We start from the raw sequence: 25822 nt of genomic DNA on the forward strand, positions 1-25822 counted from the left end.
GGCGGCAGTGCCCCGTGACAGGACAGGATGCGAATGGCACACATTAAAAACATGAAATGCCATCTAAACACGATGAGAGGGGTCCAAGGGGGGTGGGCTGTCCGCAGGGATGATGAAGTCTCCGTCTTTGGAGATACTCAGAGGCCATCTGGACATGCCCTGGGCAACCTGCGCTCATCGCTTCTGCTTGAGCAGCGCGTAGGGGTGAGGGTAGAGCGGAGGATCTCCAAAGGTCTATTCCAATCTAAGCAATTCCATGAGCATGGGGAGCCCATTCTCACAGACCTGGCGAGTGAACTCCAGAAAGAGGGTGCCTTGCTCCTTTCTGCAATCAGCTCCAAATCCATCAGACCATCGACGGAAACCATAGTTGGGATTGCACTTCCGGGCCTGAAGGTTAATTAACATTAATAATCAAGTTAATCAGGTTTTCTCATGCTCCCAAAGATACAGCAGGCGACCTGCTACAACCTTGGAACAGCCTGGGGAAAAGCAGTGTCCTTACAGCCCCAGAGACAGCCAAGCTCAGGGTCTGGAGCACAGCGTACGTCTCCTGGGAACGTGACACAGCATCCTCCTTCTGAAGGAAGATGTGCACAAGGCTCCAGAGAGAACTCATCCCACCGTCTGTGGCACTTTGCAATGGTTACCCCATGGTAATACTCATGCCAGCACTGCCACGGAGCAGCCTGTGCTCAGCATGGAGCGGTGCACACTAGCTCTACATTTACATCTTTGCCTACTTCTGCTCTTCCTCTAACTATAAATCTGGAATCCCTTTTTCCGCTCGGTGTTTTCAGGGTATTATTCTGATGCAAGCACATCTCATGCTGAAATTGATGCCCAACTTCATCCATTTCACCGTTGTCTCAATTTCAGATGCTATGGAGTTAAAATATCTTTTTCGTGCCACGTTGTTTACTATGCACGGCATCTGAAATCCTGCCCTATCCCCAACTCCACCTCTCCCAAATACTTTTTCAGCTGGCTCCAATTGATAACATTAGCAAGATTTTCACTGGTCTTTGCTATCTGCTGCTGCTACTCAGCAATCCTTGTCTGCGTCCGCTTATATCTGCCATCCTTCCCAGAAAGCACTTAGAGACGAGAAAGTATTAGTTACCTTTCCCTTTAAAGAAGATGCTTCTGAGAATGTGGTACAACCTACGGGTTTGAAGAGCATTCCCACACTTCCAAGAGAGTTGTGTCACATGAAAGTGTCAGTGCACATTTTGGGTTCCCTGGTTAACATTTTGGATAATGAATAAAACCCAGCTGAAACATTCCCCAGAGTACTATAATATTTTAAGATCCATTTCTTGTTCTTCTGTGTCTCATTTCTTGCTGTACTTTTGGATACACCCCGATGCCCAGAATCTGTTTCCCCTCTAAGTGGTGTTTCCCAGGTGAGGATGCTGGTGGACAAGCAGCCATCACAGCTTCTTCCTCATTGAGGGCTTGGGTTTTGTTCGGGCATTTGAGATTCTATATTGTGATCCGTAGCAGTAGAAAGGAACTCGAGAAAACTTTGGGAAATGTGGTTTAAAACACACCACGAATGCTGGCTGAGTGCAAGAATGAAAGTGGCTGCCTAAAAATCAATCTGGAGAACTGTATTATAACCAAATCCAGGCAGAAATGGCTTTCTTTGAAGTCTGAAAAAAGCACAGAGAATATTATAAAATAAAACGTAATACTTTACTTTTCCATATCTATTCAGTTTCATCAGTCTGATAAATTATCTACAAATGCATAAATCTTTAGCAACATTATCCAATGAACTCAGAATGGTCCCAAATTCAATTACAAGAAAACCACATTAAAGATTTACTGTACAGTAAACAAATGGGTGAAAAACTGTAATTTATTGAAACTCATAACTCAAAAAATATAAGATGCTGTAGTGTACAATATGTTACACAAAGCACCCTCAGGTGCACATTCAAGTCAAGTAATAACTCCATTGCCCCCCAAACCCTGGTACCCTAGAATTTGTTCCATATACAATCATGCACATTTACTCTCCAAGAGGAAGCCCCCAGTATTCTGATGTGTTAAATAGCACCAAAATCAGCATAGTCCATTGAAAAAAATGGGGAGCTAAATTAACTTGGCCAATACTTTTGACAGATATTATACATTCATGGAATTAAACAGTCTAAACTAACCTAAACAGTGTGTACTGTAACAATTACTGTTCTAATTTGAAGTTCTCCCCGTATCAGCAGTAGTGGAGGCAATCTGCTCTAAGCAAAACTACCTATGTACTTCCTACACAAAGCTCATCTGCCTTTTTTGATGGAAATAAGTCTATGAGCGGTGTGGAAAACTTGGATCTTTCAAGAACAACTACTGGTCTTAAGTAATGGAGCTGTTTTAAGGCAAGGTCTCCACAGTCCGTTAGTGCCTTGTCCAAGATTTCCCTCAAATTTTCTAAAGAAGGGGCAGATGATGATTCTGCCAACAAGGGCTGGATTTCTGTCAGCTGCCCGTGATTATTTTCGGGCATGATTACATTTTTGTCATTTACAAAGTTGTTTACGGGGGCATCCCTTTGACTGTCTTCCTCTTTTTGCAAGGTTTTGTCTACCGGCAGGTGCTCAGGACGCTCCCATTCCACTACCTCATCAAAATCATCATCATCGTCATCTTTTCCCTCACTTTCCTGAATAAACTTTAAAAACGAAGACTCAAATCCCATTGGTTTATATGTCTTTAAATCAAATGGTTTGGGCACTGGAGGCTTCTGAAATTTGTCTTTTGTAGCACAAAGTACATTTCTTTTTGCATTTTTATTAACCCCACCGTGCTGATACCCCTCTGGGTCTCTCTCTCGGGGCAACTCTAACTGCATACTGGGGAGGCAAGAGCTGTTCTGCTGCTCACTATTTTCAGAAAAATCTTCAGTTTTACACGTAACCGTTTCCCTGATGTCATGCTCTTCCGAACTGGTGTTCTTTGAACTATGGTTGTATTTTAAAGTGCCTGAATACACAAAGGCACTCGCATCAAAACTCACACTACTTGAGGAACATCTTTTTTGGTCTTCATTGCTTACCTCCTGAGGCTCGCAGTCAGTATTTGGCACAGATTTTTCACCTTCTTGCACACCCTCAGGATTAGCTGACTTTTCCTCTTTAACACTGACACCTTTTTTCTCCGAGTCTACAGCTGATTCGGAGCAGGATTGTTTTTCAGTCATTATGCCACATTTAACACATACAACAAGTTTCTGCAGCCTTTGCTCTATGTACATATTGGTCATCTGGTGTGTGCGTTTATAGTGCCTCACTATACTGCTCTCCAGTTTGACAACAGACAAACAACCCTGCACCATACAAGGGTACTGAGTCTGGTTAGATTTCTCTTTGCACATCTGTAGGGCTTCCTCTTTTGTTTTGAAACTAATTAAATGCTTTTCTCTACTTCTGCTAATTCTTTTAGATTTTTCTTTTAACTGCTTCCCATTCTGCTTGCTTACATCAAAACCGTCTTTCGAATAACTTTGCTCATTTTTGTTTTTATCTTCATCGTCTTCCTCTTCATTCTGATTCCCAAAGAGACTATCGTAATATTCACTATGTCGGAAATACACGTGCTGAGAGTAGTGACTGTAATTTGTGAAAATTCTATTACAGCCATTAAGGTCACAATGGATTTCAAAATCTTTGTTTAATTTTTCTGCATTGGCATGTTCTTCAATGAGGTGCCGTTTCAGCTTATTAAAGGTACAAAATACAGCAGGGCAGTGGGCTTGGTTACAAGCAAATCTTACAGATTCAGCTTCAGCAAGCAGTTTTTGATCCTCTATGGGTTCATTGTGGAAATCACTACGATGCTTAGCAAGAGCTTTAGAACATAAAAACCGTTTACCACAGTCTTTGTATGTGCATGCATATATTTTTTTACATCTGACAAGTTCCCTTTTTGTTCTTGTTTTGTCTTTTTCCAAGCAGAGCTGTTCCTTGTTGTACTGGTGAACAGTTCTGTAATGACGAATCAACCCTTTTTGGTTGGTAAATGCCGAGTTGCAGCTTTTATGTATACAATGAAATGGTTTGTGGTACTTATGTAATATATAACATAAGTTTCCTTTAGCAACTGTTCTTTTGCTTCCTCTTCCCTGTCTTGCTTCCAGTTCTTCCCTATGACTGTCCAGAGAAGCCATGTTAGATGTTTTTCTTGTTACATTGTTGTCTGTCTCTTCACTGGACTCCAAATCTGTCTCAGAACTACAGTCTTCCTTTTTAGGACGACACCGCTGACCAGAGCGGTCCGAATGTTCAATGAACTCAACATTGGCTGCACACACTGGGGTTGGAACAGCGCTATTTTTGTGCATGTCATCTGTACATAAACCCACATGATCATTAGAACATCCCTTCTGAGCTGCCCTCTCGCAGCCGATTTGATGTTTGTTTCTATAGTGAATTCTAAGGTGTGTTTTTCTTGTAAATGATCTTTGGCAAATATGACACTTAAACGGCGAGTACCGATGCTGGAACATATTTAACTGCAGAACCATTTCCTTTGAATAGTTATGTTTTTTAACATAATGCATTAAAAGAGCTTCCCTGGTCACAAACTCACAGGTACATCCTTGACATTCACAGAAAAATGGTTTAGCTGCCAGCTGCGTAAGGTACTGGCTGGGTAAATTATCTTGTTGCTCTTGAAGCTGAAATTTTGAGGTAGTTTCATCTCCTGACTCAGGGCACTTGGCATCCCTAGACGAATAGGACTGTAAAGAGCCCAGAAAAGGCTTGTGTCTTGAAGAATTCTGAATGTTTGAATTTTTTAAGCTTAGATGTTTCAAGCCTAGCATCAGTTCCAACATGTTATCTTCAATATTTGATTCTTTAGAACTGTCATAATAAGATGTTTCTGGGGAAGAAGGACAAGTTTCTTCCTTCAGGCCACCACTGCCTCGAGCATCTATAGGACAATACAGGCTTTCTGGAGAGTCAGCATTGGTATCTGAGTTATGACCTAACTCTGCACTGTCTGCAGGGGATTTACTGTCCTGCCCATCAGTCAACAAATCAAGAAAGTCTGTAGTTTTCATCTCCATACTTTTTTTACCTTTAAAGTGATATGGATGGGCCCTGCGAAGGTGTTTTTGCATACTTCTGGAATTTTTGTGTGTGGAACAGCAGCTTTCAAAATTGCAGGAGAGCTTTTTATCCTCAAAGCTAACTGCCACATTGGAACACTCTTGTTTCACATCTGCTGGATGGAAAACTCCCTCCTGCGACACGAGAAAACCTGGAACTGACCGACTGTGAGCCATTCTTTCAATCAGTAGAGGAGACACGCGGCCTTTGTTTACTGCAGGATCTGCGCTGTGGTCTCCACAATGAAGACTGCAATTACTCTCACTGTCCAAATCTTCACTGTCAGAGAGAGCTTCTTCTTTAATGTGTGGAATTTCCTCAGAGCCTGAGGGATCCAAGTTATTACTCAGACTGGGATTTTCAGATTGTTCAAGCAGCTGAGACTCTGGAAGATAACTACATTTGTCTTTTGAAACTGACTCTTCAATTTTTAGTGCTTGCTTCCCTTCCCCATTGGACACCTCACTGTTATGCCCTGCAAGGTGATTCTGAAATTCAGTTTTTGAATAATAAAACTTTTTGCAACCAAAGAAGTTGCAGGTGTACGATGCATCTCGGAAGTGCTGTGCCTCGTGATGGTAAAGTTGCCCTAAGTCACTGAAAACAATATTACAGCCATTTAGCTCACACTTATAACGAAGATCATCATGTGTTTGTTTGTGATTGAGAAGTTCGTTAACTGACCCAAATCGAGCATAGCAATCCATCGACACACACATGTATGGTTGAGGTCCACAGTGCACGCGTTCGTGCTCCCGTAAATGAAAGGATGTCATGAAGTGTCGGCGACAGAACGCACACTTCTCTCTCCTGTTTTTCATATCCAAGTAGTGTTTTGCGTTCTCATCATTGTTTTGATGTTCAGCTTTCAGATGTACACTTAAGTATTTGAACTGCTTAAATACTCTAGAACAATCTGTTCCGGGACATGGATAGATGTCTCTGTCTTGTAGCTGGCAATTTTCCAGTTGGCTAAATGTGACGTATTCTTGGGCATCATTTTCAAAGTTTTCAGGCAGCTGTGGCTGATGTGGCTTTTCCTGAAACACTGTGGGTGGGCTGCTGGAAGCTGTTGTCTTTTGTGGTGATCTCTCTTTTTTCAGTATTATTTTCTTTTTAGGTCTGTGTGTTCTACTAGGTGGCATTTTAACATGTTCCATTACATGTGGTACAAAGAATTCCTTTCTCTTGAACTTTTTTGTACACACTGGACAAGTATAAACCCCATCTTCCATATGCATCTTGGAATGATGCAGTATTCGAGCCTCTATACACTCCCTTTTGCAGAGCACACAAAAAAATTTGTATTGAAGCCATCTCTGGTATCTTTCTGAAGAACCAATTGGTTTTTTTACTCTTGCTTTTTCTTTAGGGTGGTTCATTGTGTCTTTTCCATCATAATATTTATGTTCTTTTGTTTCATCATAGTCACTAAAGAAAGTTTCTAACATATCGGTTTCATTGAGTGACATATTACAACTTGCATCATCCTCAGAATCAGAAGCTGCTTTCCCTAACAGTTTAAGGCAATGTCGCTTTAAAGTCTTCCAGTCCCAAAATTCAGGATCAAATGGCCAATATGCTTTTAAAGCTAACAGCAGCTCACAACGGAGTGAATTTGGAACCGGTGCATTTTCTTCATCAAATTTTTGATCTGGCTGCATATAGAGTTCTTCCAAAACATTAAATCCACTCAAAGTTGGCTCAAGTAAAAATTCTGTGAGCTGACAGGCTCTTCTAACTTCTAGGTCTTCTGGTAACAGGCATGCAATTGTTTTACATACTGATGTTTTCATTTCGTCGCTTCCGTTAGATCTGATCTGAAGGGCTCTCACGCATAACAAAACAGACACAGCAAGTCCCGCTTCTTCTGCCTGTACAAACAAAGAACAAAAACAACATGACCTTCAACAGCATCAGCAGTACAGCAATTACTCCTGATGAAGATAACTGACATTTCATTTCCAAACACTTCCTGAGGAGTCCATGCAACTTTAGGCACTACCCATCGGGAAGACCTAGAAATATTATCCCCATGCTGATTTAAAAAAACCCAACATATTCCAAGTTTTACGTGACAAAATGGAAAGTTACCTTGTTTCAAACGCATACTTTTCAGCACAAAGAACCTGAACGTGTGAAGTAACTATTTAGTCCGTATTAGTAAAGAGAAGGAACACTGAAAACGTTCATGAATAGTGAGAGAGGCCACGTGGCCAACGCAACCACATCCACACCAGCTGGGATGGTAAAGATCCAAAAGAACTAAGGACAAGTTACAAGAATCCACAAGCTCATACACCCCCTTCACACCGCCCACTGGAAGTCAGGCAATACTTCTTGAATCCAATAACAGTGTTAATTTGCTAGACAGCAATTAAAAATAAATTTCCCTGGAGAAGACATTTTAATACTGTTTAGCAGGAAACGCAGGAAGAACTGGTATACAGTTAACAACATGTTTTGTTTTATACACGAAGCACACATTTTAAAAGTAGAATTAGGCCAACCTTAACAGAAACGAGGAGCAAACACCTCTCTGCAATCACTACCAGAATTAATCTTTGCCAAATTAGACTGCTGGACTCCCTTTATGACGTATCAAAAGGACAATCCTGTAACTTTTCCAATCTCTACCGTGCCTCTGAACAGGACTGATACTTGCTCTTTTCCTACCAAAACACAATTTGGTTCACAAGATCAATTCTAGTCAGTGAAAGACTCCCATCCAGGCAAACAAACCTGAAGCTGGAGAGCTGTTTAACTGAATCCATGATTTATTTCAGGCCTTAACACTGAATTAACTCCTGTCCATAGAAGAATGCAAAAAGATGAGCAAATCTAGGAGGGTACTGTAAATTGAAACATTCCTAAAACAGAAGCTCAAGTGGCAAATTCTGCTCTACACGTGCAAAACTATGCTGTTTTTCAGGAAGAAAGAACTGAAAACTTTTGGCAGTAGTGATGTTCCTAAAGGAAAATCCTGTATCTAATAAAAGGTTCATGATCCATGTAATACTGTTACTAAAAGAGTTCAAATCCTATTACTATCAGCAGCTAATTTTTCCTCCATTAAAGTGTGCTTGATTCATTCACAACTGCCCTCCACAAATCTGCTTTCACACCGTAGAGGAAATTTCACTCTAACCCATTCCAAGAGTCAGAGGGACCATCAAAGAAAGGCAGAAACACCCTATTGAGCCACTACTCAGATTGACTGTAGCTGTCCTTTCTGCTCTGCTTATGAAAAGCAGATGATATTTGCCTCCTGGGTAGATGGATCGTTGAAGTCTTTCCATCACTCCTCAAACAGAGATCACAAGTTCATAAAAACTGCTGTTAAGCATCTCTTGAACCTTTCTGCAACATAATAGAAGGTACAAGTCCAGATGTGACTATATCACATATTTTGAGGAAACGGAATTTTCTCAGAATATAAAAATATGAGACATTTCAGCCAAGTCTCCATCTCTTCAGAGATGCTGCAGGAAATTGTTGCTGTGCCTCACTTCTGAACAGGCATCAGATCAAAAGAGCTTTGTTCGCAAAATCCTGTCCTACTGTAGCTTCAGAGTAACAAACAAACCATTCCACATTGACTGCCAATCAGTTTAATGTGTCAAGTTGACACAAAACTGCAATGGCAGGCATTTGACAGAAAATTTGATTAGTAAGCTGTTTAGTACATAATTAGAAAGTATGAGTAATGAAATAAGCTGTATTTCCTATCAGTTCCGTAGAATTAAGAAAACAACAAATTCATGCGAACAGTTCAGGCTGCATCCAAACACTCTGGATTGCAGCTTACTTACTTCAGATTGTATGACTCTTATCAAGAAAAATAAATGCTGTAGTGTCTTGGCAATGATGCCAAACTGACGACATCTCTCCAGAAAGGAATCTAAAGAAGGATCTATTCTTCTCTGCAGTTTGCTCCAGAAAAGCGTCAGTTCCCTGCAAAGAGTCAAAAGCAGAACGTTAAGAACAACGCAGATGTACCCACGGCGTCCAGTCTACATCTCTTAGTTCAGAGTTGATGCCACAACAATTTAACCATTACTAAAAAGCAGCAAACACTTCCATCAGGTCTCCCTCTCCAACAGACGCTCAGGGCACTGGTACTGTGCTTTACTCCTAAAGAAACACCAGAGTACACCACCTGTTATTTAATGGAGAAGGACACTGGCAACAGGATTCATCTCACTTAATGTGGGCATATATAGCTGCACAGATTTCCCTTCTAGGCAAACGCTCACGCTTGCAGAGCTTTTCTTTTCACACAGAAATTTAAGATAGGTAAGATGAATCTTAGTGTGAAGTAGTCACTGCTCTCCTGCCAGGAATGCGGCTTCGATGCCAACACCAGTATTCAAAGGGATGTCACTGCCACTCAGTGCTGTAAAAGGTACCTTGAACACAGCACACTTTGTGAAGTGTGACAGCTGGCGCACGTGAGCTGAGGGCTTTGTCTTATGTCCATGAGCAGTTACGTCCTTTGCTACTCGTATCATTTATGCACAGAGCTGTTCTGTTAGGTAATTCATTATTACCAGGCAACACACCCTCTAAATGATGCAACCTATCACTTTGCCATCACCATTAGTGCCACAAACAAAAGCAGCAGAGCAACAGGAGCATTTAGATCATTTAAAAAGTCTTTCTTCCGTTCCTTCAGTACAGCAAACTTCCCTTTGCTACAGGAGGAGCTGAGCTCAGCTGATGAAGTAGCTTAAGCTCTACAAATATGCAAGCATAACAATAAGAGGTTTGTGTTGGGTTGGAGAGCCAGCACTGTACCATCAGGGAGATGATAAAGCAGTGAAGAGGGGAAAGAGATTTTCCCTTTCTAGACTGAGAGTGATATTAGAGCTGAATAGATTAAACACCTGGCAGCTTCTCAAAACACCAGTGTTGCACACCTGGTACTTGTCCCAGCACACAGTAAACTGACTGAGCCTTCACCTGTAGAATGCTACACAGAGTTGTGGCTGGGTTAGATGGATGTGCTCACTATAGGTTATGTGGGTCCAGGGTCAGAACAAGAGAGGAGGCAGGCTCGTGCAGCCACCATCACAACATAGCAACAACTCATCTCCCGCTTTTTTGCAGCAGCGAACTGTCAGGATTAGCTCAAGCAAGAGTATGGCACCAAAGCTCCATCTTCCTCCACACAGGTGACACCCATCCAGTCTCTCAAAGGCATCCGCACTTTCACCTATTTCTAGCAGCCATCAGTGGGTCTTTTCCTTTCCCTAAACTAGAATATTTCCAATCATAGAATCATTCGTGCTGGTTCACTCTGATGCTGCACAAAGCAAGATCTAGAGCAGAACAGTGGGAGTGGGAGGCTGGCAACAAGTTTTGCACTGGACAGGATTGCACTGGACAACACCGCCTGCTTTAGTGTCTGCTAAAAGCCAGTCAGGGATAGAAGAAAACATTTCATCGATGCACTGCTACTCTCAAAATGAAGACAGATGTGATCCAGACAATTTTATTTAAGGATCCTATGGACAAGTGGAACATTTCCAGCACCAATGCCAGGGCTTGCCTGTTGAATCGAACCCATAAGAGCACAAAGGAAGCTGACCTGCAAATTACATGATGCACCAGAGATACACTATGAAAATAGCTTAAAGCTTAAAATCATTTATTGACCTGAAACACCACTGTGCAGGCTTATGATTAAACACACGCACCAACAAGTTACATTTTATTACTAACAATTAAAATCCAAAAGGCATTAATGACATTGAAAGAAAAAGGTGCAAGTAGAGTTCAAATCATCAGAAGACTGATCAAGCATCACGGAGTAAAATGACCTTTCAACTACAATCCTGTCCTTTTGACCCAGACTGGATCTTTTTTGAAGTGAATCGAGCAATTGCTGCCCTTAAAAGCAGCAGCTGGATCACAGAAAGGAGGGGGTCTCAGTTCAGGTATTCAATTCAACTAAGTATTTTAAGTGTGTATTTATGCTGTATTTGGGCCCATATAACAGCCAGCAAGCAACCTCTACCATATGATCGCTCCACATGAGTTTTAGCTGTAGGATTAGGATCATAAATGCACATTGCAGTGAGTCCATCTTAACGTTTCTCGTCCTTCCAGGCAGCTCTGACATTTATCACACTTTTGACTGAGCTCAGTCTACTAATGCAGAGAAAGCAGCGTTACCTTATCTCTGTTCCTAGGCATCGATTTCAAATCAGCTGTGCAATGATTTTGGTGATCAACATAGGTCGTATGGAGCAGACGTCTCCTTGTTTTTTTGAGCCACAATATTCACATCTGCAATGCGCAATCTTATGCTCCATTAGTTAAGCTGGCTGATCTGACAAAAGTAACCCTCCACACTAATAATTTTATGTCATATCAACCTCTTGAACTAGTCTGCTTTGTGGCTAAATAATCACTAGATCTGTAGCTGCCAAAAAGAAGGTGGAAGTCAAGAAAAAAGGCCACTCTATGAAAGAGCAGTTCACCATTAGACCAGCAGGGCAAACTTATTTCCAAGCAACGTTACTTTTTAAATAGACTTAATGGTATAGACTCCAAAGCGAGAAAGTAACCTGATGGTCAAGAAGTATTGCACCAGATTCACAAGAAAGGAGTCCATCAGAAGGTGAATGTCTTCAATCTGGGCTCCAGCATCCCGAGGGCTTTGATCTTCAGTGGGTACAGACTGCATTGGTTGTATGCAATTGTCATACAAGGAGTGCTGCCTAAAGGACTGGCATTTGAATTTGTACACCTAAATACTTTTAGTGCTAGACAGAAGACTTCATTCTCCTCTCGTCTCCCCAAGAGAAGCCACCTGGAACTTGAGAAGTTTGTCCAAACAGCAGCAGAGGGGGCAACTGTAGCATACGTGTACACAGCAGCATAGTATGAACCAACACCTTTTGTTTGGACAACCACTAACAGCCGTGTAGACGATGACAGGACTTCAGTGCGAGTGACATACACCTGCTATAGTCTTCTGAGAGTAGAAACGTACTTCTGTTGTTAGACTGTGCTAACATTTGAATCTTCAAGCCTTCACTGCACATCACCTAGGCCAGACACTTTTAAAGCTGATGTGGAAACACCTACATATGTTACAGCTGCACCATGTTCTGTGTAGACTGATGCAGGACCCACGATGGGCCAGACTGGCACAGAGATAAGAAATCTACCGCTCTAACTCTTCTCTCCTGATTGAGTGGGCAGGAGAAAAATGTAGGGTTAGATAGTGGGACCTGAAAGTTTCATTCAAATTCTACTTTCAGTTCAGACTTTGTACCGCAGGCAAACATCTACCCACAGTTGTCACAAAAAAGAGATGTTATTCCGTACCAATAAACACGACATCACTGAAGGCTGATTTAAAACTCTCAGCTATGCATGAAGACCAATTTTGTTCATTAACGCTGTACAGATATGGCTTTTAGAGCTGCTTAACTAGTCTCTTTGGACAGCAGCAAATCCTTTTGTTCATCCTGAAAGAATGTTCATTGCTGTTGAAGTTTTGGTGTTGTTTCTTGTTTTGTTTTTTCCTTTAAAAAGGGATTATGATATGGACTCTGGCCTGGAATCTCTTTGGACATGGCTCTAATCTAACCTCTAATGACACATTTCAGTAGTGAAAAAGAGTCCTCTAAGACATTCAAGTGTGGTGGACTCTCCTCTCCTTGAGTCTTCCGTAAGTTATTTCTGTCTATAAGCTACACTTCTGCTCAAAACAACATTTCTTCCCTGAAACAGAAGCAATGCATAATATTTCTGGCCTTTTTGTACTGATGATTGGACCACACTAAACATCAACCATCCTGCTGACACTGAAGTGAAATCTTTTATTAATGGCTTTAAAAGTCAGTAAATTAACGCTGCCACAGCTGACCGAGTCCAAACTCCCAAGATGTACTTGAAATGTCTGGCAATGTAGTTTTATCCAGATCAGCGCTTACACAAGAGAAAACTACAGATTTAGTCATGTCTTGAAAGCAGAACTACAGACTCATGTTGTAAGGGGCAGAAAACAGCTTCCCTGCTTTAGCTCTACCAGTTCCACCACTGCAGATGCAAAAAGTTTTGTCTCGCCAGCCAGGTAAGAGGGCAGAGAAGTTTTATAGTCACAGTTTGGCCAAGATCTACTACTGCAGCTCCTAGAGTTACAGGAATGACAAAAATATCAAAAGAATCTCAGGGTGTGGCCCAGGCAGCCAATGGGCACTGCCTCTGCACGTTCCTACTGCTTACACCTCTATGGAAGAAGGGGGGAAAAAGGCATCAGACTCTCATGGGTCTCAGTATTCCAGAGGGAAGAGCTGAATTACAACATGCTCTGTGGAATCACAAAGCTCAGGTGTTTAGTATCGACCCAGGCAGCCCGATCCAGCACTACTTACAAAGCTACTACATTGTTGCAGCATTGCTGTTAAAGCCAATAAATAAGAGTGCTGCTTCACGTTTAAAGGATTTAAACAATACTTTTTTCTGTCTGCTCTATTACTGCAGCGAGAGGAATCCTTATTTATTTTGTCACAAGTTACTTAGAAAGTACTTCAATGTGATGTACTTCTCAAGTTAAAGTTAAAGCCGCCTTTGCTGCATACTTTTGTGCTACATTAGCTCAATTCTCTTGCACTGAAGCCAGTGAGAAACCATTTGGAGGAGCAGTAATGCTTCTTACTTACCAGGAGCAATACACATTTGCTGTTTGAAGCTGATGTGTAAGGTATGTTGTACAAAGAATAAATGCAGTGTTTTCTTGTCCCTCTGATTCCAGATTACATATGATGTCCAGCACTTCTTTGCAATCCACTTTTGCAATCTTAAAGAAAAAACAGAAAATTAAAAGAAAACGCACTTGGATTCTCAGCATGTTTACAAAAGAAATGGTCTCATAAATGCTATGTGTGCTTTAAATACCCAGAGTTCATACCACATCTTTCAGCTATGGAATAGCAAAAGAAGTTCATTGATGTCAGTTCTGATCCCTTCTCCGTATTACTCTTCTTTGAGACTATCTTTCTTTTTGTATAGCTTAGCAAAACACTTACATACAGGCAACAGTCTATCTAAAACTTCCTATTCCTTCTCTCCTCCACTTGCAGACATCCCGTTTTTCCTTCTGAGAATTAAAACAGAGGTCCAAAAAGGTCAAGAGCTGTGACAAAGCCAGGTTCATGCCCTCTTTGTCCTCAAGCACTGATTCTGAACAATCACACCCTGAAGCATGATGTTAAAAATGGAAGTGCTCAGAACTTACCATGGAAGTTCTGGAAAGCCTACTTAAAGTTATTACCTCTCTGTGCATCAAAACCAGAGCATTAGCTTGGCTATAAGCCAAGTATTTTAGACCACAAACATGAATTCTGAAGCACTTTTACTACTAAGACAACACTATTTTTAATATATCTTATCCACTGGATCTATTTATTTCACAGGACAGGCTGCACTCAATTAACGTCTACTTTAAACAGCTGTTGCTACCATAAACAATTCAAAACTCTTGTTAATCATTAAAAGTAATCATCTAGAAAAAACAAAGGAAAGTTAAAATTATACCAAACTGATTTTCACAGCCCTCTCATTCAGCAGCAAGAGCAGGAGCAGGTACATCATCCTGGTTTCCCCTACAGCTTGACACTGAAGTTCACTGAGCAGCGTCAACATTTTCTAGGGCTCACTGACTTTTGGTGTTCAAACTGAGCCCACAACTGAACTTTTACAGCAGATGTTTTGAGAGAATTCACAAGCTGCAAGTGCTGGCAGTTTGTGTCCTTTTTGCATTTGAAAAAGTAAAGCGTAACAGATTATTTTGGTCAGGGCCTTTGTCACTGACACCTCTTGCAAGAGAGAAACTTCAAGAACTGATTTAAGTGGCGATGCTTTGCTAACTATGGGGGCAGACACCATCGTTCGTTGCATGGTAGATATAATAAGCACTCACAGTATCTGCAAATCAAGTGCCTCCTCCATCAGGCTGGGGAAAATGGAAAGCAGGCCCATACAAACCACCACGTGAAAGAGGATACTGCTGCGCACCACCACCCTCCACCACCCTTTGCTGGCAGTGCCTTTCTGATGCCTTTCATCTACCCTCAGTACTTACAGGCACAAACAGGCTTTCAACCTAGGGGGGAAGTCGAGTTGGCTATGTCTGACAGCTGAAAACTCCAGTGTTCCCTCAGTATTCCAGCCTCTCTCCACTCAGTTATTTCTATTCCTTCAAAGATTACCATTTCCATCGGCACACTTTATAAAGTAAATTAGGAAACTCTTGTCTTTGATTGTTTACTCTGAACTTAATTCATCTAACCCTTGTTTATTTTATTACAGTTCACCCGTTGTTGGCTACACCTCCAGTCAATTCAATAATCCATACTGGTTTAAGACACTGCTTTGATGCTTGGTGGCTTCACTTTCCCATAAAAGGGTTGAATTCAGTGATTACCATAATTTGATTCAATTCATCAGCCTGCATTCTAGCTTTCATACTTGACTGGCAACTAAAGACTTGTGAGTAGCTGGGTAAAACGGACACAACGACACTTCACAGCTCTTAAATTATATTAAAAACTGAACCCAATTTAATGTGGCTTCTGTGCCATTTGTCAGTCGTAGCCAGTTCAACCAAAGAACTGCAGTCACCCATCTATCCCAAAATTCTCTAGCACACAGGATGTGTCTGCGGGAGCTGCTAATGCATTCGCTGCTCCTACAGCACTGCAAACGGAGGAGAACACAGCTCCAACTGAAGAGACTATCTGAGGAGATACCTACCCAAATAGTTATTTTCCAAAAGAAGGCTGTTGAAAAGGAAAGCTTTTAAAACAGTTTACCTGTATAACAAGAACACTCCAAACAAGTCTGCCGCATGCTCAGGTAATGCAGAGATCAGAGCTGTTTTTTTTTAACACGCGAAGCTTCGTCCAGTTTCACAGAGGCTCACCCAAAATGGTCAAGGCTCAGATTTCCAACTCCCCCAAACCCACACAACTCTCACAAGAACAGCAAGACTGATAAAATAACGGATACTTGAGATCAAGAGGCAACAGAGGCTGTTATGATTGCAATGAGTTGACCCAATTATTACTCTGACAGCTCCTGGAGAAAGACTGACTCCTAAAAACGAATTCAGGGTTCTGGAGCAACAGCTCTGAAGGAGTTTGTTTTGCTTTGTGAGGTTTGTTTTTTTTTGTTTTTTAATTTCTCTTTACTGGCTTAGAAGAGGAGAAGTGATTGCTCTCATACTGCTGGCTGAGTCAGAAGAGACAGCTTTCCAATTACATTTTTACTTAGAAGGGGAACTGAAGACACAAGCCTTATTTTAAGCATTCAAACACATCTAAACTCGAATGCAGGCACACAACAGGCACTTTATCTTCACCACCAGTCAGTACAGATGGTCTTCCCTACAGCAGTCTGTGATAAGAGTGTTTCCCTTTGGGAACTCTGCTTCAACAGTTTCACTCTTCAGCTTCAGTTCCTAGTACGGCAGAAATAAATTCTAAAATGCTTGATAAATATACATTAAAAAGGGGATATGGGTTACTAACCTCCTTAATGGAGTCTTCATTAGGCAGCATAGAACACACACATGTGATGTAGGCTTGGCGAAAAGATGAAACATTTGCAATTTCTGGAGAATCTGCGCACAGTTTTGATAAGAGCGTAGCTTGTGGGATGCAGTTGGACTTCATCAAATGCTTTATTCGCATCTGCAGAAACGAAGGCCCTTCTCGTGTAATCAATTTATTAGCTAGGAAAAGAAAAAAAGCCTTTGAGAACACCCACTTACAGCCAACACTGAACTACAATTATTTTATTACAAACTTGTACAAGTGTGGTCAGATTGCTCAGGAAACTCCAGGTATGACAAAAAGCAACAGCAATTCCCACCAACAGTGGAGGGAGAGAATGCTGGGCTACAGAAAACAGCCCCCTGCCAACAGACAGCATCCCTCAGGGCAATGAGGAATTGTGCCACAGCAGGGGCTAACAGGCACTGAACAGACCATATAGTATTTGAAAAAGATACTAGGAATTTAGCCGAGATTCAGAATCTTCAGCATTTAACTGTAGCTTCATATTCCAAAGAATCAAAAGTATTTCAAACAAAGCATAACACACTTTTCTACTAGAGATTTTTCCACCCAAGTTGTTAAAACCCACATAATGCCAAAATACACAAAAACAAGTTGCTGAAAATGTCTGTGGAACCCTGGAAGAATCGTGATTATGACATGCTAGGCTTACACTCTAAATCAACCAAGATCTAGATCATTATGAGAGTTGGCGAACTAATTCAGGAGTAAAAATATAACTTCAGATTATTTGTGTAAGTAGCTCACAAAGTTTACTTAATCTGATTAAAAACCTCACAGATTTAGTTTGAGTCTCTTCCTAGCTATTTATCATAGAGTATCTCAAATTGGAAGGGACCCATAAGGATCATAGAGTCCAACTCCCTGCTCCATGCAGGGCTACCTAAAACCAAACCATAGGACTGAAAGCATCATCCAGCTGCTCCCTGAACTCTGACAGGTTTGGTGCTGTAATCACCTCCTGGGGGAGCCTGTTCCAGTAACTACCATCCCAGTGACAAACCTTTTCCTAATGTCCAATCTGAACTTCCCCTGATGGTTCCTCATGTCCTGTGACCGGTCACCAGAGAGAGGAGGTCAGCCACTTCCCCTCTGCTGCCTGCCTCGCAGACTGTGATGAGCTCAGCCCCTCTCACCTGACAACACCATACGCTTCAAGACACCTAATGGTGCTATCTCCAGTCTAACATATAACAACGACAAAAAGACTTGAGACTTCAAAAACCCCTTGAGAATTAAGAAAGAGGGGCCAATACATTCTTACACATCAAGCAAGGAACAAACTGTCATTTTGTAGAAGAAATTATGGAAGCGCCTCAGACATTCTGATGAAAACACAGATTAGAACTAGCGCTCTGCAGCAGCTGTGGTCAATCGGCTACCTGTACAGCCTACAAGAGACTCTGCATTAGTCAAAAAAACCCATTTGCTTTAGAATAACAATGTACTGGAAGAGCCATTGCATACAAATATTTTCACTACGTTAGTATCTTTTTAGTAGGCAAGATGGGCAGCTAAGAAACCAAGAGTAAATCAGTTTCTGAAAGAGAGAAAAATTCTCATGCTTTCCGCACTTAAAATTATTTTCCAAACAGAAAAAGAATATGTTCTACAGAGACTACACTGGCGGGGCAAAAGGCTTACACGATGCACCTAAACAGAAAACTCATTTTAGGGCCAATTACATACCAGGTCCTTGCAGCGACACTTACCAGCACTCTGAAGGAAGTTGCCTGGTGGCCCAGAGGCCATTTGAGAATTCAAGTCCATGGTAATAGGTTCCATTTTTCACAGCAAAAACCTCTAAGCAGTAAGCTTTTAACAGAGCTGACGCTGACACATCGCATTAAAGTGACTTTAATAGTATAGAAGGTAAACAAAGCCGACTGAAGAGACAGTCTGCAAGATGATCTCTGGCTCCTAGGAAATGAGCCTCCTTTCTTTAAAATCACATCTGCACATGACACTGCTTGAAGATTTACTAAGGGAAACTCCCAAGGCTTCAATCCCACTCCTCTCTGATGTAGGAGAGACCACTGCCACAGTAAGAGACTGCTGTTAAGGAAGAACTCTAAGAAGGCTTGCTCACTCAGGATCAGAACAGCCCCCTATTCCAGTGAAGCACTGTTCACAGGTGCCAGTAATGGTTTTCTGCGCCCACCAGCACTCCAAGCAGCCCCACAGTGCCTATTTTCTGCAGCTCCTGGCTCACAGAATAATTAAATATTTTTCAGGTCCATGAGAAGAATAAAAGAAATACTAGGAAAAAATGATACTCTGTTTACCTGCTCCAATAATATCTCTGATTCCTCTTGTTTCTCATTACAGTCAGACACATTCAGTGTTGCTCAGATGCAATTTTCACTGACCCAGCAGAGCCAGCCAGGCAGGACAGATGTGCTTTGCAAGTTTCTGCAGCCAGCCAGACAGGTTCTGAGTGCCAGGCTACCGGTCACACTTCTGTCTTTAAGCACAGATGCAAAAAACTTGCTAGCACAGGACACAGACTGGCTGCTGACATGGCCAGAGGGTCTCAATTTGCTGCAGTCCTTGGAAGTGGCTCACAAGCACGCACACCCTCTGCTCCCCAGGGGGAAGGTCAGTGCCCCACGGTGACTCCTCCACATCAGCATGTACAGAACTCTGTGAAGGAGGCAAGGGACAGAGTTCCTCTGTCACACAGAGGTAAGTGATGACGGTAGGAGCAAAAGTGGGATATCTGACTAGGGATTTCTTTCTATCTTAGCAACTGGTTTTCCTCTGAAATGTCTCTTCTTTTCCAGCAGCCAGCCTGCAGCAGCCTCCCTCTCCCTGAAATGGGAACGCACACTCGTTTCGCTACCCATTGCACAGTGTTGCAAAGAGTGCACTGTTCTAAACATCTGGGTAAGAAATCAGAACAGACTAACATTTGTTAATGTTAAATGAAATAGCAGAACTCGTGCTAAGTAAAAGATCAAAGCGCCTATAATCTGCCAGAGAAGGACAGATTAAATAAGGTCTCCTATCAAGACTGTCAGTTTGGCAGAGAAACATAAGACACCTGCCCCCAGAAACAGCCCCCTGCTCACTGAGCATGCACAGCAGAGGACTTGTACAATGCAACCACTCATAATGTTTGTAATAAATTGAGTGCAGAGGCTCCTGTGACAGGTGCCCACCATCTGTGGGAACCCACTGAGCACCCAGACTTGTGCAACTCTAGCAAAGTCAATGTCTTGACTTGGTGTGCAAGACTGGCTATTTTCATGCCAGGTAACACATCCGGCATCTCAGATGACATCAGAACAGTTGTTTTCCCCTCAGAGAACCTAATTTTGTACTTAATTCTAAATCTGTTCTTTCCAAAGAAGTCCATGATTTTCTTATTCCTTCTCTTCCAAGACATCCAGCTCTTGTCTGTTCTCTCCCAGTGTTCTACCAAGCACCTCAGGACTAAACCAGCTTCCTGTGAAAATCCAAGCAAAGACACCTTGCAAACCTTCCTCCCTCCAAGCCCTTTAGAGTAAAGGGTCAGTGCAGCTTGAAATTTTGCACGCGTCTAAAGGGCTGTCTTACCCCAGGATGAAAACACTGGGATAAGAGATTCCCTTCTCACCCAAAACACTTGCAGTGCAAAAGGAATTTAAGTTATACCACAATAGAGTGAATATAGCCTTTGAATGAACATGGATGGCACTAAAGTATGAAAAGACTGCTGTCACTATGAGAAATGTTCAAGAGAAACTGCATCTCAGGTCAGCATTTCCACTGAAAATACCCTGGAATATGACAATAATACACTTAGGGGTAGTAAAGTATGTTAAGCATGAACAAATGACACAGAGGACTGGATATTTTATAATAACAGTGTGGTAGAGAGTTCTCCCAGCTTTCCTAGAAATCAACTCATGTCAACAGAGACATACCGAGACTTTGGTCTTCATCTACTACATGCAGCAACGAGCTCACTCTAACCTTCATAAGAAGGAAAACAAACCTAGCAACTAATCAATGACTTGTGCTCTCCTACTACAGCTGGAAGCACTTGACTTGATACAATTCTGAAGCTAAAAAAGGATTAAATTAATCCAACAACAGTTGCTTAATCCCAGACCCAACCATGTCCTGCGCAAATCCAAAAACATAACTACACTACCAACAGACAGACTTTCTGTAAGAAAAACAATATTACAGCAGCATCTGACTTCCTGGTGCAGAGAAAAGAAGGTACTGAACAAAGAAATGGAAGTAAACCACAACTGACAAGATTTTACTAATCATAACATACACGGTATGATACCAACTGATCCATGAAACTGTAATTTCAGCCATAACTTCTGTAGTCAGTGAATTATACTTGTCTGATGATGTCAAGAAGATAAACCAGTTACATCAGCAGCACAATTCAGCAGTCAAAAGGTTTTTCCATACCATAATTCGTTGGCACAGAGAGCAGGATATGATTAAGTTTTCATTTTGCCTTGCACAATGTAGGGTATACAAATGTGGCACACTTATCTTGCCTGTTGTGAAGAGAGTCTACTTGATGTCTGTCCTCAATCTGCTTCTCTCTTCCTGTAACATCTTAGAGATTTATGACTCACTGTTACTCGTGATATGCATTATCTTGATTTCTTTGAAATGCTATTGATTCTGGTAAGAATTACAGTAGACTGAATCCCCAAGTCCCATGTCATCTTTCCTAGCCTTACAGGATCACAGAATGGTTTCAGTTGGAAAAGACCTTTAAGATCATTAAGTCCAGCACCAGACCATGTCCCCAGGTGTGACATCTACTCGTCTTTTAAACACTTCCAGGGATAGTGACCCAACCACCACCCTGGGCAGCTTGCTCCAAGGCTTGACAAGCCTTTCGGTAAAGAAATTCCTCCTGATATCCAATCTAGATCTCCCCTGGTGCATCTTGAGGCCTTTTCCCCTTGTCCTGTCACTGGCTACCAGGGAGAAGAGACCAGCACCCACCTCGCTACAACCTCCTTTCTGTTGACAGTAATGAGGTCTCCCATCAGCCTCCTTTTCTCCAGATAAAACAACTCCAGCTCCCTCATCCGCTCCTCGTAAGGCTTGTGCTCTAAACCCTTCACCAGCTTTGTTGCCCTTCTCTGGATGCGCTCCAGCATCTCAACATTCTTCTTGTAGTGAGGAGCCCAAAAGCGAACACAGGATTTGAAGTGCAGCTCACCAGCACCGAGTACAGCAGAAGAATCACTTCCCAACTCCTGCTGGCCACGCTAACCCTGATACAGGCCAGGATGCCTTGGCCACCTGGGCCACTGCTGGCTCATAGTCAGCCAACTATCAATCAATACCTCCAGGTCCTTCTCCTCCAGGCAGCTCTCCAACCGCTCTTCCCCAAGAGGAGTTCTCTCCTGCAAGACTTCAGTACCTGTACAACAAGGTCTCCGTCTCCCAGAAGCAGACAAGACCAAGACCAAAACCAAACAAATACAAACTGTCCATCTTCCGTAATGTAAGAGCAAAGAATTATTTAACTTCTGAAGTGTTATCTTATAGTATTTGTAACTACTAAATATCCCCACTCTCTCTCTTACCATTACCAATAACGCTACTACTTTGGTCCACCACTTCCACAGTCTTTGCTGCAAAGCAGAGCAGCAGGAACAGGAGAGCACTCTCACGTGGTGTTCTCATCATCTCTCTACGCATTGCTGATGCATAGCAGACAGCCTTTCCTACTACTCACTGTTCCCTGCACCGTCAGTTGAAAGCACTCGACCAATACTTGGAACATCTTGTTTGGGTGCTAAGATGGCACATTCAGAGAGCTTGGAAAGCTCATGGAAGAGTCTTTTTTACATGGCTAAGCAGCTACGTTGCCTGTCAAAAGGCCAGAAAGATGACAGTTTTCTCAGTTTATCTGCTTTTTGATATCCTGAAAGCAAGCAAAAAATGAAATCAAACCAAGGTTTCCAAGACTGCCACAAAAGCAAGACACTCGGCAACAAGCAACATTTTATGCAGATATTTGGCTTCTTAGAACTGCCCTTTATGTAAAACGTCTAACTCTACTTTATGCTTTACTTGAGAAGCGTTCCTTTGACAGACTGGTCTAACAAGGGATTCCAGAGTCACATTCTGGCTGCTTGAGCATGCCTGAACTACTCCACACAGCATGAGAATGCACTGGTGCAGTTACAAAATCTCCAGAAGAGTTCCAATGAATGTCCTGTTGCTTCTGCTTGCATCCCATGAAGGAAAGACTAGTGAGGACCGCTCGCCTGGCCACGTGCTCATATCTCGCTGAACAGACAAACGTGTGCTACATAAACAACATGAAGGTATCGATAGTTTCAAGGTTGCCAAGTGACCTCAGAAATGGAATCTACATTCCGCCCAATTCAGCATGGTCAGATGTGTCAGTCAGTTTGTCAGCAGAAACTCCAATCTGAATTAAAAGCCAAAGGACTGAACAAACTGGTTCTCTCCTACTACTGCTCGAGCCAAGACGTATTCTGAAACATGTCAAGGTCCTCCTGCATGAGTGAAGAGCAGTAGCAGCCACTGATAAAACCACCCACACATGTAAGAAGCAGATTAAGCTCTAATGGAGTCCAAACAGATACAAACGAGGAAATCACTCCCACTGGAATTCACACCAGTTGTCCAGAACAGCTCTTGGCTTGCCACGGCCACAGGGAGCCTGCAAATTCGACTCGCTGCTAGCCCTCACTGCTGCACATCTGAAGGATCACTCAAGGGCTGAAGGTTTGCAGCAGCACAGACAGTTTTGATATACAAGTCCTTTTGAGTAGAAATACACTAAGAGCAGCAACCATATAACTGCACAGTCTAAAACCACTGTAAATGAAAGACTTGGAGACAGGGCGTTAGTGCAGACTGCAACTCTCCTCAAGACACTGTTGGAGAGGAGATTAACAGCTCTTTGGAATTACAATGTTCCTGCACTGGAGGCCTAGGCTTGCAAAGACTGCAGCCCACCCACGGCTGGTTGTTTTTTCTTAACTCTTTCTAGCACTGGGAAACATCATATCCTCTCCAATAACCTTAATGTGTTTCTCCTTTATTTATTAAAAATTATGAACTTAACACAACTCAGAAAGAGGCTGACCAACTCAGAGAGATGGATTCTGCTACGCAAGAAAGCTTGAACTAAAATCCCTTGTAAGAAAACATTCTAAGCTCTTCCTCCCCTCTGTATAATTTTTAAGTTAGTGCAGAGGTAACCTGTGCTCGTGTCCTGTTAATGGAACAGTTACTACCTGCAAGTACGTGATAATATCACTAAAAGACATGAAAAAATGTCAGTGATTAAGAGAGCTTAAAAGATATTATAATGACACTAAAATCTTCTTTTCCTCTCCTCTCAATATTTTCTGATTCAAGATCTTATCCATAGTCTAAACACAACGAACTTCCGAGTCCAGAGCTTCATAAAAGGAAACCTCCAGATTTGTGTTGCCCCTCCGCATGCACCTTTGATGCCTCTGAAAGGTCTCTGGAAATAACAATTCCTTCCTGTGAAGCATTCAGAAATACATTTAAAAGCACAGAGTAATGAAGAACAAACCACCCCAGCGAGCAAAACTTCCCCATTTTTTATGATGGGAAAATCAGCATTATTTTTAAAAATGGAGTTTCAAGATATTCAAACTGATGTGTTGTAGAGTCCAGGCAGAGACGCATGTGCAAGGACATATTCTTCAGAGCACAGGTGAGGCAGTTTCATCATAAATATTGTTTAGCAGCATGCAAACACTACTGCACAACGCAATGTAAAATACAACTCTCTTTCGATTTCAGATCAACGGTTCCCCACCAAAACAGCTTTAAGTTATTTCTTAATAACCACATATCACCTCTAAAATCACATTCTTACCTTCCTCGGTTTCTACTGGTTGCTGGGATAGAATTTTAAGAAGAACTGGATTTTTCCATACTCCTTCTCTTGTGATATCCACCAGTATTTGGAGGTTGTTATTCCCAAATTCCAGTAAAGCATCGTGTGAATCCTACAAAATGTAAAACAGAGTCATTGAAAGTCTTTGCTAAAAATTAAACCAGGGTAATTTTACATTGATTGCGCTAATACTTGACTATATTCTAATAATTTCCCACCATTCTTCTAAGCCATCACTGGTTTGACATGTCAGGACTGGGATTTTAATAGTAGAACATCCTTTCACTTCTCTAAAATTACAGCAAAACTTCCCAATTTCAAAGCACTGGGAGTTAACTGAGACAGCTCCGCTCAAACAGCCTGTGCTGCTGTTGTAACTTCACAGCTTTCATGTTCCACCATGTGCACAAAAAAATAAAATTACAGAAATCACTGTAAAAAAGGCAGAGAACGATCCAATATCAAAGCATTCAGCGCTATTTAACAAACTAGAACGGAGTTTTATAAATGAGTAACCAAAAGCCAAGAATATAAAGATTTCCATGTCGTGTTCACACCGGAGATGAGCCTGGTCATTCACTGCTCAGAGAGGTGCCAGAGCCCTCGACAGCCCAAGGAAAACCGGAGAGGGACATCCCTTAAGCTACATAAGAAGTAATGACGTGGAAGAGGCTCAGAAAGGACTCTTTTCCTTTCCGAGAGCTAGGCTGGGGGGCCATGGGAAGACGCCAGTCTCGTGGTGGTCAGAGACACGAGGAGTCTCAGAGACCGTAAGAAAGCAGAGCACAAGACATAGTGGAGACTGCTGGACCACACTCACAGATCAAAAAAACCTAGATCATGAGTAATTTCCTTTACAAAGATGAAAACATCCTTCTACTGGATACAGATACAACATTTCCTTAGAAACTAATCCACATCCAGCTGCTTTACTCTAAGATTCACAGATGTCCAATCCAGACAGTGCAGGTGCATCCAGAGACCCTGCCCACTACACGGGTCTCCGTTTGAAGCTCTTCCACCAAAAGCACACTCAGAATATGCTCCTCAGAGTGACTCAGGCCTTCACTTTTATTTCTGGCAATCTGAGGGGTGAAGGAGGGAAGAAAAGGAAAGATGTTCCACATGGAAAGAAGTCAAGAGCCTAACGCAGAAGAAAAAGCAACTGGAAACAGATTCCAGCACCTCATGTCCCTGCAGGAAAATCAACCTGAGGTCACTTTCACTGAAAA

General features: G+C 42.0%; 1 protein-coding gene across 2 annotated transcripts in view; it reads right to left on the minus strand.

Annotated features, from left to right (window-relative positions):
• Positions 1-1696: 1696 nt before the first annotated feature.
• Positions 1697-25822, minus strand: part of RLF (RLF zinc finger) — a 45671-nt gene continuing 21545 nt past the window's right edge. For both annotated transcript variants that reach the window (XM_054086498.1, XM_054086499.1), the window contains 5 exons: positions 24570-24702; positions 16661-16863; positions 13793-13929; positions 8927-9068; positions 1697-6988 (listed from right to left, as the gene is read on the minus strand). In XM_054086498.1, the coding sequence (XP_053942473.1) occupies positions 2261-6988; positions 8927-9068; positions 13793-13929; positions 16661-16863; positions 24570-24702 (5343 nt within the window). In that variant the 3' untranslated portion in view covers positions 1697-2260. The remainder of the gene's footprint in view (positions 6989-8926; positions 9069-13792; positions 13930-16660; positions 16864-24569; positions 24703-25822) is intronic.

Source organism: Cuculus canorus, chromosome 22 (genome assembly GCF_017976375.1).
Source record: "Cuculus canorus isolate bCucCan1 chromosome 22, bCucCan1.pri, whole genome shotgun sequence".
Classification (NCBI taxonomy): Eukaryota; Metazoa; Chordata; class Aves; order Cuculiformes; family Cuculidae; genus Cuculus; species Cuculus canorus.